We start from the raw sequence: 13,212 nt of genomic DNA, 5'->3' as shown, positions 1-13,212 counted from the left end.
TCCCAGATCTTTACTTACTAGCTGTGGTTCTCGGTAATCTAGGTCACTTTCACAACTGGTGTGGTCCAAATTAGCTTTAGGCATTCTTAGACATTGGTCCTGTCACTCTTAATCCCATAGCTTTCAGCCTTGAAAAGCTTCTTCCGTTTACTCCAACATGCCATGAACTATTGCCATATTTTTACATGTATCAAGACAGTAAAGGTGTATTCCCTAATCCACACTGTCATTACAGTAACATTTACTATGATTCTTGATAATGGCCAAGTATTATGCTGAGTGCATTGCATGGATTGATTTAAAGTACAGTCCTATGAAGGGGGTGCCTGGATGCCTCAGATTTTAACAGGGCAAGATTCCAAACAGACTGCATTAGAACCAGACTACGTATGTCATTCATTCAGATAAAAAAGATTATAAGGATAAATAGAAAATGTTCAAAGTTCTAAATAAATTCATTATTAGATGATTTCCTTGTATTCCATTTTAAGCCAGTGCCAATGAAAACAGCTCAGGAAGCTTGTTTTAACAATGCAGATTCTAAGATGTCCGTAAGATTTGGGGGAGACAGATCTGATCGAATTTCTAGTTTCTGCATTTTTAACAGTATTCCAGATTTGAAAAGCACTCATTATGAATTTTAACCCTTACTATATAAAACTTAAATATTAGGCCCTCAATGAAAAGCAGCAGAATGTTCTTATAAAAAGAATTCTTTACAGACATTGAGAAAGGTATGTGCTATGGTGAGTGCTGTGAAGTATGTAAACGTGGCGATTCACAGACCTGTACCCCTGGGGCTAATAATACATTATATGTTAATAAAAAATAAAAAACAATTTTAAAAGAATTCTTAAATTATAAACAATTATAAAATTTGGAGACATGCACATGCTAGGGGGAAAATTCCTGACTTTCAGACACTATTTATAAGCTACAGTAATTCTTTATTCAATACCGCATGGAAGTCAATTACAACAAAAATTTTTATTTGATTGAGTGATTAAGTGAACAAAGAGAAGACTTTCATTTGTCAAATAGAAAAGCAATGACTAGTAACCCCCACAGGGAAAAAGCAACCAATATCTGTAAGATTCTAAAGTATCCTTTGTATACAATTAGTATTTACCATGAGTGAATAAACAGTCTCAAAGAAAGATAAATTAACAAACTCATATGAATCACAGATATTAAAGGTTATACACACATTGCATTATGTAAAAAAAATAAAATAAAATAATAATCTAAGTACCTGATTTTGGAATTGCAGGTCATTTCATTTTCAGGGTAATGAATATCCACCGCATCCTGAATGACTGTGCCATATTCATAAACTTTAATTTTCTTTGTAACCCCAGCAATTGCAAAATAGTCACAATCCCGGTCAAATTCAATACTATGGAAAAAAGTGAGTATTTGGTTAGTAAGACTATTTGCCTATCCCTGTGACATTTACAGTGACAACATTCCAGAGTTTTTTTTTTTTTCTATTTCTAAAGTCATTATGTCTACAAGAATAAGAGATCTACTTGAAATGCCCTCAAATTGTATTAGGCTCTATATCCAGATAAAGTCATTACCAAGACATATCAAATTACAAGCAGTAGAGAACCGCAAATAGATACCGAATTCTGCTTACAGATAGTTATTTTGTTCCTTAAAACTTGATATGTTTTTAATTCAACTTCAGTAACCATATTACAACTTACCAACTATAAAGGCTAACAAGTTAAATTATAAAAGTAGCAAGGAATGACTTAATGGTTTGGTATATTAAAATTTATGTCAAAAGAGCATTACCAAATAATCTTTTCATAAATTCTATCTTCCTTCTACCATTTTGTGAAGATGACAGAATTTCATAGTACTTAATGTTATTTTAATAAATAAATTAGTACACAAACTGAATTACTGATGCAATAAAAGGATGATGACAAAGGTATAAAATACATATAAAAATAGAATAGATAACTTTTCGTTATGTTTTCCTAAACACATTTCTAACCTCACAAAGATGATTTGACTTATGAACCCCTAATACAGTTTCCTTATGCCAAGAAACAAGGGAAAAACTAAAAATCTCCCTCTTTTTAAAGTTACTTAGGGAATTCACCCCTCTTACTGACTTCCAAAGTAAGTTCCAAATAAGATACTTCAAAGCAAAGCAGACCTTATTTGCCTTTATAGAACTTAAGTTGGAACCTCAACAAAGTTGTTATATAACCAGCAAGAAATTTAGGTAACCTAATGGAAGAGTGAAATGAATCATCGCATATGTTAGCTCTCAATGAGCTAAGCATCTTTTCTAGAAGCTTAGCCATAAGGCTAGAGAATACATAAGAATTTTCACTGATCTGTAATTAATTACACAAGAGGAACAGCTTACATTCGCTGACCACTAAGCATAACCTCTGCATGTATTAACTCACTTAATTCCCATAATAACCCTATAAGTATCGTCTTTATCCATATTTTATACATGTGAAAACCAAGTATTAGAGGTGAAGCAATTTGCCTAAAGTTAGCTTGTAAGTGGCTAAGATGGCATGTTGGTACTCTGCATATATTAAGCATTCATTAAATGCATATAAATACCTACATGGCATACTTTACTTTTGGGGTTACCTGTGATATCCTTTTACAGAACAGTTAATTATTAGTTAATAATTTAGTTAAAAGCTTGCTAAGCTAATGATGATAAGTAAAAGAAATAGGTACACAGTAAGAAAACTTTGCACAGAAACATAATGAGATGGTCACTTTTCCTTACAGCTTTAAATCCTCCCTCAATTTTATAACATTTAAAATAATTTCATTAAATGTTGTTGATGATAGCACAAATCAGTAAATATTCCCTCCAATAAAATAGGACTATGTGGCAATGCAATGAATTTATTTCTACAACTGCAACTGAACTGCTGACTCAGCTGTTATCTGCTCTTTGGATTCAAATGCAGCATAATTATATTCATGGCAACCATTCATCTATCCCGATTCAATTTATACCCATCGCCTAATGCCACTGAGGGAGAAATATTACTGTGTCTGACAAAGAACAGTTAACAGAACTGAAATCCTACCCTTACGTGGTTTGGGCATGGCTCAGACTTCAAGGAAGAACTAGTTAAATTATCCCTAAATACTTTTATTCCACCTACAAAAATACATGGCTAATAAACTGACAGCATTCTAGTCCTGTACAAGTTAATAGGCCATTTCCACCCTATCAGGTTTTAAGAAAAAAGTTTAAACACTAGCTTATTAAAGTAACAGCCCAAGACAATGCAGGGAGAAAATTCCCATATAAATAAAAATGCTGTCAGGTGGCGCCTGGGTGGCTCAGTGGGTTAGGCCGCTGCCTTCAGCTCAGGACATGATCCCAGAGTCCTGGGATCGAGGCCCACATCAGGCTCTCTGCTCAGCAAGGAGCCTGCTTCCCCCTCTCTCTCTGCCTGCCTCTCTGCCTACTTGTGATCTCTCTCTCTGTCAAGTAAATAAATAAAATCTTAAAAAAAAAAAAAAGAACGTTGTCAAAAGAATTGATTTGATAATGTAGATAAATCAATAAGTTTACTTCTTTGTTGCTACCCTGTTACTCAAGATAGCTTTCTTTTTTCAACAAAGGTTATCATTTAGCTGCATTAGCTCATTCTTAGCTCATACTAAAAACTAACCTTTTAGGGGCACCTGGGTGGTGCAGTTGGTTAAGTGTCTGACTCCTAGTCATGATCTCAAGGTCATAAGACCCAGCCCTGCATCAGGCTCCATGCTCAGTGGGGAGTCTGCTTGAGATTCTCTCTCCCCCTCTCCCTCCCATTTATTCTCTCTCTCTCTCTCTCTAAAAATAAATCAATAAATAAATCTTGTTTTAAAAATTAACTTTTTTTAAACTTCATTATTATTTTCTTACATTCTGGTTATGTTTTCTTCTTAAATGTTGGGAGTATCAATACAGTATCCTTTTTTAATACTCTGGGACATGTACTTTTTTATAATTTAAAAACAACAAAATTCTAATAAAAATACTGATCATAAAGTGTAAAGAGTAATATTTCTCATAAATTTTGGAAAAAGGGAGATAAACAGCTGCCTTTAAAAAAAATAATAATAATCCAAGTACTTCACACATCGGTAAGACATTTAAGTACTTCCAAACACCGAATCAATTACTCCCAATCTTTTGATGGATTTAATCATAACTGATCATAAACATAAACATAACTAGATTTTAAAGAGCTATCAAGGAACAATTCAAATGAATAGTGGTACAACTCAAATGAACAGTGTAGTTTTTAGGTACAGAGAGCTTTTCAGAGCTATTCCAAAACGGATGGCCTCTTATTTCAAAATACAATATTTTATAATTATGAAATCTGATAACACAAAAATAATTCAACAATGTCTAGTTAAGCTGAAACAAAATCAAAATAAAAAATAAACAGATTGAAACATACTTGCTTATGCAATTACATTTAAAAAAATTTGTAATAAGTTCTGCTTTTTCACAAAATTCATTTCTGCTATCCACTGTCACTAGTTTTTCAATTTTATTTGTTTTTTCAATTTTATTTGTTTATTTGAGAGGGAGCATGAGAGAGAGAAAGCAATCAGGAACAGGGGAGGGGTGAAGAGAGAAGCAGACCCCCTGCCAAGCAGGGAGCCCAACATCGGACTCAATCCCAGAACCCCAGGATCACAACCTGAGCCGAAGGAAGACACTTAACTGCCTGAGCCACGCAGGTGCCAGCAGTAAATTTTTTTTTAAGACTTTATTTATTTGAGAGAGAGAACACAAGAGGGGTGAGGGGCAGAGGGAGAAGCTGACTCCCCTCCTGAGCAGAGGTCTGCCCGATGTGCGACTCAATCCCCAGACTCTGGGATCCTCTCCTGAGCCGAAGGCAGTTGCTTAACCAACTGAGCCACCGAGGTGCCCTAATTCTTTCTTTTTTTTAAAAAAAAGATTTTATTTATTTATTTGACACAGAAAGAGAAATCACTAGTAGGCAGAGAGGCAGGCAGAGAGAGAGGGGGAAGCAGGCTCCCCTCTGAGCAGAGAGCCCGATGCAGGGCTCGATATCCCAGAACCCTAAGATCATGACCTGAGCTGAGCCACCCAGTTCTTAAAGCAAGTAGTTTATGAAAGTTCAGTGCAATGATAAATTCCATTTCATAGAATTTTTTTAAATTTCAAAATACACAAACATTTGCTTCAAAAAATAATACTAAGGGGGACTTATTTTACACTTGGAAATAAACAGCATTTTTCTTTCACAGTTGGAATGTTTTAACTGTTTTTAAAAAGTGATTTATTTAAACAGTTGTAAAAGGTTACTCAGCTGTAGGAAACTGGCTACAGTCTTTGTCAAAAAGGCCATCAGCCAAGTTATCAAGCATCAAGGGAACAGACCATATAGGAACGGTGATTAACTCATCCCTCTAATACAGTGTGGCACGAACCAATGCAAAGATGGCAATAACCCAACAAGAGAATCCGTGCTCGCACTGTGTCATACTGATTTTGCAATTATAAAACTAGTATTAACAAAGTGGATTAATATCCCTGAACACCAGAATCCTACTTATCAAAAGAAAATATAAGTGGAATTTAGTGGTCTAATTCATCACCAAGACAGTGTACCTCAAGAGACAGAGGCTGCTATAATTTCAAGGAAACAAAGAAATTGGCCATTTTAATAAAAAGGAATAGGCAGATCAAACACAGGTAAAGTAAATAAGAATTGATGTTATTCAACTGACTTTCTCCAAAAACAATAATAATAGCTAAGCCTTCCATAACATACATAATACTCACTATGTATAAAGCACTGTATTAAGCACTCACATAAAATATATTTACTCTTCAAATTTCCATTGATAGATAAGGAAGGTAAGTTATATTGATGTTAAGTAATTTGTCCCAACTTCACTAGATAATTCAAATTCAAGCAATTTGGTTCCAGAGTCTATGCTCTCAATCACTATGCAAAACTCCCATTTGGGGGCACCTGGTGGACTCAGTCATTGAGGCGTCTGACTCTTGATTTCAGCTCAGATCATGATCTCAGGATCCTGAGATTGAGCCCAATGTTAGGCTCTGTTCTCAGCAAGCAGTCTACTCCCGTCAAAGATTCTCTCCCTCTCTTTTGCCCCTGCCCCCTTAAATAAATCAGTCTTTAAAAAAAAAAACAACTCCCATTTTATTATTATTTTTTAAAGATTTTATTTATTTATTCAACAGACAGAGATCACAAGTAGGCAGAGAGGCAGGCAGAGAGAGAGAGAGAAGGGGAAACAGGCTCCCCACTGAGCAGAGAACCCGATGAGGGGCTCAATCCCAGGACCCTGGGATCATGACCTGAGCTGAAGGCAGAGGCTTTATCCCACTGAGCCACCCAGGTGCCCCAAAAACTCCCATTTTAATGAGAATAAAAGAACTGGTCTTCAAAGACTACAAAGGCAGAGTAAACAACAGTAATAACATAGAATAATTACACATACTTTATTATATACATGATAGCAATAAAATAATAATTCATCCTGTACAACAAGTTAAATATAGGCAGATAAAAGAGTAAGATAGCCTCACAGGGTTTATAATTACTGGGAGAGATGATAATACAATAATAAGCAAATGCCAAATGATAGGAACAGAAGATGCTACAGAAATTCAAGAGTCACTGATTACTGAGGCCTACTGGAAGAAAGTGGATGGTGCATGAATATTCTTAGTCATCAAATATCCAATATGCCTGTTATCTGCCAAACACTGACCTAGCTGAAGGATAGAAAAATAAGATGTTAAAATATCAGAACACAACATTTGAGAAATTCACAGAAATATGAATTAGGCATGCATTAACACTAACCTGGACTACTGCAACAGCGTCTTTACTAAGTCTGCTACTCTTGACTTTCCTCTTTTCTAATCTATTTGAAGGACTGATAAAAAGGTAAATTTTCAAAAAAAATAGCTCCTTCACATAATTCTGCTCATGATGTAAAATTCATACTCCAACTATTACTGAAGATCCAGCACAACATGCCCTGAATCTTCTCTTCAAACTTCTTCTAAAAAATATATGTATATAGACAATGGTTCAAAAATTACACAGAAAAAAGCAAGACCTTCCTTCCAATCTAACCAACTAAGCACCTAATCGCCTTCCCTGGAGGCAACCAGTAATTTCAGCTCAAGCACCCTACTAGCATTACCCTGTGCACAAACAAGCATCTACGTATTCATATTCTCTTATTTAATTAAACACATGGGATGAAATCATACAGGCTGATTTAGACCTTGCCCCCTCCACAGCATCTTGACTATCATTTCATCTTAGTATATATTAGGGCTACCTGATTTTTTACCAATGGCTGTAGAGAATTCAAACATATGGATGTATCATAAATCTAAAATTTAATCAGCTCGGGACACCTGGGTGGCTCAGTGGGTTAAAATTTAATCAGCTTACTAATGAGAAGATTTACTTTCTCATCTTTCACTGTTAAACAATACTGCAATAAAATATCCTCTGTGTGTGTCTTCCTTTCACATATGCAAGAGTATCATTAAATACACCCAGAATATGAAGTGCTTGGTCAAAAATCACATGCATCTTAATACATTTAACTTTAAATTCAACATCACTATCTTCAAGTGGGGCCTTAACATTGCCTAGCTTCATGGTAAGTTTCCCTTGTACACAGACTCTTCTACTTGGGTAAAGACAGGTACACAATTTCTTCATTCTTCTCAAACTTCCCATATCTCCTTCCTCATTATCAGTAGATCATTTTGTTCTCTGGTTTGGCAAAAATATAAAAAGAATTAGAAGATAATTTACAAAGGCTCCCACCACCACACTCTCCATTTACCAGAATATATATTCTGGATATATGCTGCCATCTCTCTTGTCACTTTGAGGAAGGATCAAATCTCCTATACCTGACTAATGCATCTACTCGTGCATTATATCTCATTTTTGCTTGCCTAATCCAGGGTTGCTTCAATTCTCCTTCTCTCTCTTCTATCATTAATTTTTCTGTTCTCCTATATCTTTCCCATAATCCTTTCAATATGTTTTCTTCAAGTAAAACACAAAACAAAACATGTCTTAAAATCTTCATTCCATTTTAGCTACCACCCTATTTCTTTCTTTTCTGATAGCAGCATTGTTGCAAAAGAGTTATCCATACTCACTGGCTCCAATTCTCCTCTTCCCATTTGCTTTAACCCAATGGAACCAAGCTTTCATCTTCAACCCTAGAAATGCTCTATCAAGGTCAACACTGACCTTCAGGTTGCTAAATCTAATACTCAACTCTGAATTCTTATCTTACTTGAGTATCAGCAGTAGCTGACTTAGAGGACAGTTCCCTCCTCAAGAGAGATGATTCTTCCCGTACCTCACTAGCAGCTCCATCACAGTATAGACTGAGAAGGAAAAATACTTCCTTCTCCTGCCTCCACTTCCACATGCAAGTATCCCCCAGTACAAGTATCCTCAAGCTTCAGTTTTTTATCTTCCTGTACTTCTTTGGGGCTCTCATTTAGTCTTGTGACTTTAAACCTACACATTCAGGACTATCAAATGTTTATTTCACATACCAGACCTCTCTCTTACTGGTTCATACCTACTTGACAGCTTCAATTTTAATCTAACAGTATTTTAATCTGTCCTAAATTGAGTTTCTGAATTCCCCAAGCATCTTCCTTATTTAATTAACTAACCCCATCCCTTTCAATTAACTTTAACAGCAACTCTTTCAGCTCAACCTTCAAAATGTAACAGAATCTAACCACTTCTCAACAGCTCACTGCCACCCCCTCATTCAAGCTACTAGGTTCCATACTAATAACCTGCTTCCATACTTGACCCTTAAAATCCATTTTTTAACAAGCCAAATCATCACTATTTTGGTCCAAAATTTCTTAAAGGCTTCCTACTCAACCTCATAAAAAAGCAGAGTGATTACATAATATGCAGGATTTGTCTCTTCCCCATCCCACCCCTGCTCCCCCTTCCTCCAATTAACCCTGGCATCGTGGCAAACCTAGGAAATTTCAAACCTATTCCTACCTCAGGGGACAATGCAACTGATAATCCCCAACCTGCAACTGCTCTTCTCCCAAACACGCAGGCATATTCCCTCACTGCCTTCAGGTACCAACTCAAACGACAGCTCTCACTAAGACCACTTGTCTCCTCGATTTCAAACTGCAGCTCTCCACTCTACCGGCTACCTCATTGCATTATCTCCCTCTGCTTTACTTTTCTCTATAAGACTTTTTAAACTTACATCCTGTATTTTCTTCTAATAGTTATCAAGTTTCATTTTTTTTTTCATTCAGCTAGTCATTCCATCTGGAATTTATTTTAAAATATGACAACAGATGAAGTGTATAAACCTGGCGATTCACAGACCTGTACCCCTTGGGCTAATAATACATTATATGTTTATTTAAAAATTTAAAAAATTATTTAAAAAAAAATATGACAGCAGAGGGGCAACTAGGTGGCTCAATCGGTTAAGCATCTTCCCTCAGCTTGGGTCATGATCTTGGGGTCTTGGGATAGTGCCTCATGTCAGGCTCCCTGCTCAGTGGGCAGTGCGTCTCCCTCTCCCTCTTCCCCTCCACCTGCTTGTGTGTGCACTCTCTGTCAATTAAATAAAATAGCTTAAAAATAATAATAAAATTAAATATGACAGCAGAGATACCAATTTCTTTTTCCAGACCATTACTTAGTTGCCCAATTTACTGAATAATTTTTTCACTTATTAGAAATGCAGTGTACGGAGCGCCTGGGTGGCTCAGTGGGTTAAGCCGCTGCCTTCGGCTCAGGTCATGATCTCAGGGTCCTGGGATCGAGTCCCGCATCGGGCTCTCTGCTCAGCAGGGAGCCTGCTTCCCTCTCTTTCTCTCTGCCTGCCTCTCCATCTACTTGTGATTTCTCTGTCAAATAAATAAATAAAATCTTAAAAAAAAAAAAAAGAAATGCAGTGTATAGGATATATACTAACTTCTTACAAGAATTTGAAATTATTGTAGACATTATCTGTTCTTTATTTGTACCAAAGTTTTAATTACTGATTCATCATAACATGTTGTGACATCTTGTAGGAATGAGTACTCTTTCATTAATCTTTTTCTTCAGCATTTCCCTACATATTTTGCAACTATTCTTCAGCTTAGCATCAACTTGTTTGCAAAAACAAACAAAATGTATCTTGGTAGTATTTTCTTTGCAATCATGTCAAATTTATACATTACTTAAGGAAAAAGCGAAAGCTTGCAATGCTTAATCTTTCCCTCTAGGCTTATGTTAGGTCTTTATTCAAATTTTGTTTGTTTCTTCAGTATTTTAAAGCTCTTTTAGATCCCCCACATTTCCAGTTAGGTTTATTATTCTGTTTTTTCTGTTAGACAACTTTCCTTACTTTTCCTATTGTAATTGTCCTGAGTAGTTTTTTTGGTCTCTTCTAGAATCAGATCAAATCATTAACATTTCCTCGAAAATATTCTCTCTTGCATGCTAAATGTGATAAATATGAGCAGAGCAGTTTACTCCTACTTTCGTGTAATTATTTCCTCACTTTCCTTTCTTATTTTACAAACCTGCAGTTTTTCCTAGTTGTACTTCAATGGGCTCACTAACAATTTGCATCTCTTGTTTTAAGAAGCTCATTAACAAGTAACTGTTTTTTTGTTTTTTTGTTTTTTATTTTTTATTTATTTATTTGACAGAGAGAAATCACAAGTAGATGGAGAGGCAGGCAGAGAGAGAGAGGGAAGCAGGCTCCCTGCTGAGCAGAGAGCCCGATGCGGGACTCGATCCCAGGACCCTGAGATCATGACCTGAGCTGAAGGCAGAGGCTTAACCCACTGAGCCACCCAGGCGTCCCACAAGTAACTGTTTTTAATAATTCATTCTTTTTTCACATTTATACCTTATTTTCTTCTACTTTATTTAGGTTTGTTTTCTTCTTTTCCTAACTTACTCAGTTGGTTGCATAAGTTATTTTCATATCTTCCTCAACACTTAACTATTTAAAAGAAGCTATTTTTTAAAGGATTTTATTTCTTTGAGAGAGAAGGAGAGAAAGAACAAGAAACGGGAGGGTGAGAGGGAAAAGCAGACTCCCCGCGTACTCCAGTATTATGAAGTGATACTTAATCAACTGACCCACCCAATAGCCCTAAAACAAGTAATTTTATTTTGAGCACTTTTAGCTGTGTCCTATAGGTTCTAATATATGTAAGCTTCATGAAAGTGGCTTCATTTCCACTTTAACCTTAGAGTTACCAAATTAGCTTTTAAATTTCCATGTGGTGGGCACCTGGGTGGCTCAGTCGTTAAGCGTCCGCCTTCTGCTTGGGTCATGATCCCAGGGTCCTGGGATCCAGTCCCACATGGGTTTCCTACTCAGCAGGGAGCCTGCTTCTTCCTCTCCCACTCCCCCTGCTTGTGTTCTCTCTCTCCCTGTCTTTCTTTGACAAATAAATAAAGTCTTTTGAAATTGTTTAATAAATAAATAAATAATAAAAATGAATTTAAAAAATTTCCATGTGGTAGATTTTTCCCGTTTTCTTTTCTTTTTTTTTAATTTTTTATATTTTATAAACATATATTTTTATCCCCAGGGGTACAGGTCTGTGAATCACCTGGTTTACACACTTCACAGCACTCACAAAAGCACATACCCTCCCCAATGTCCATAGCCCCACCCCCCTTCTCCCAACCTCCCTCCCCTCAGCAACCCTCAGTTTGTTTTGTGAGATTAAGAGTCACTTATGGTTTGTCTCCCTCCCAATCCCATCTTGTTTCATTGATTCTTCTCCTACCCACTTAAGTCCCCATGTTGCATCACCACTTCCTCATATCAGGGAGATCATATGATAGTTGTCTTTCTCTGCTTGACTTATTTTGCTAAGCATGATACGCTCTACTTCGATCCATGTTGTCGCAAATGGCAAGATTTCATTTCTTTTGATGGCTGCATAGTATTCCATTGTGTATATATACCACATCTTTATCCACTCATCTGTTGATGGACATCTAGGTTCTTTCCATAGCTTGGCTATTGTGGACATTGCTGCTATAAACATTCGGGTGCACATGCCCCTTTGGATCACTACGTTTGTATCTTTAGGGTAAATACCCAGTAGTGCAATTGCTGGGTCATAGGGCAGTTCTATTTTCAACATTTTGAGGAACCCTCCACACTGTTTTCCAGAGTGGTTGCACCAGCTTGCATTCCCACCAACAGTGTAGGAGGGTTCCCCTTTCTCCACATCCTCGCCAGCATCTGTCATTTCGATATAAATATCTGCTCTTACTGCCTTGTTATCAGAGAATGCTTTAATTTTCTGTAATTTTAAATTTTTTTGATTCAGATTCTGTACATTTTCTGATACTCAATGGACACTTTTGAAGAGGTCATATTCTTTAGCGTGTTTGCACATGTGCTCTAAGTTGACCGTTACGTTATTTAGTGCTGCTATAATCGCTGTAATTTTTGCATTTAATCTGTCATGGACTAAGATCTAATCTCATTTAAAGTCTCACACAACTAATGTATTTTTTTTGTCTTGGAGTTAGCACAGGGTTTTTCCAATCTATACAGATAATTATAACTACTTAAACTTCATCATGGGCTGAATCATTAGAAAGCTGTGTGTGTACGTGTGACAGAGACACTGAGAGAGACAAAGCTATAGACTGAGGTTTAATGATTTCTAGTCTGAATTAAACCTTATTTACAACATTCACATCTAAGACTTAGGAAATTTACACTGTGATCTAATGTGAAGATTCTTCCCTTTCCATGGGAAGCTTACCCTATTTACATTTATCAATTACACTTGTTGTTGACTTTTAGATGTTATTTTACTTTGTGATACATACTGTTTTTTTTTTAAAGATTTTATTTATTTATTTGACAGAGAGAAATCACAAGTAGATGGAGAGGCAGGCAGAGAGAGAGAGAGGGAAGCAGGCTCTCTGCTTAGCAGAGAGCCCTATGCGGGACTCGATCCCAGGACCCTGAGATCACGACTTGAGCCGAAGGCAGCGGCTTAACCCACTGAGCCACCCAGGCGCCCTGATACATACTGTTTTAAATGAATTTTTAATTAAAAAATCTTTGACCATCTGATTTCTTTCTAATTTGTTTTTCTCATAAATGGGAATTCTAGTATTTCTGTCCAGTGTC

At 36.4% G+C, this 13,212-nt stretch overlaps 1 protein-coding gene across 1 annotated transcript in view; it reads right to left on the bottom strand.

Moving 5' to 3' along the window:
- Positions 1 to 13,212, bottom strand: part of COP1 (COP1 E3 ubiquitin ligase) — a 250,901-nt gene that overhangs the window by 113,663 nt on the left and 124,026 nt on the right. Inside the window, exon 12 of the mRNA XM_059146878.1 lies at positions 1,253 to 1,396. Within this exon, the coding sequence (XP_059002861.1) occupies positions 1,253 to 1,396 (144 nt within the window). The remainder of the gene's footprint in view (positions 1 to 1,252; positions 1,397 to 13,212) is intronic.

This window comes from Mustela lutreola, chromosome 14 (genome assembly GCF_030435805.1).
Source record: "Mustela lutreola isolate mMusLut2 chromosome 14, mMusLut2.pri, whole genome shotgun sequence".
NCBI lineage: Eukaryota > Metazoa > Chordata > Mammalia > Carnivora > Mustelidae > Mustela > Mustela lutreola.
Note: the sequence above shows the minus strand (reverse complement) of the source record. Positions and strands in the feature narration are given on the sequence as shown.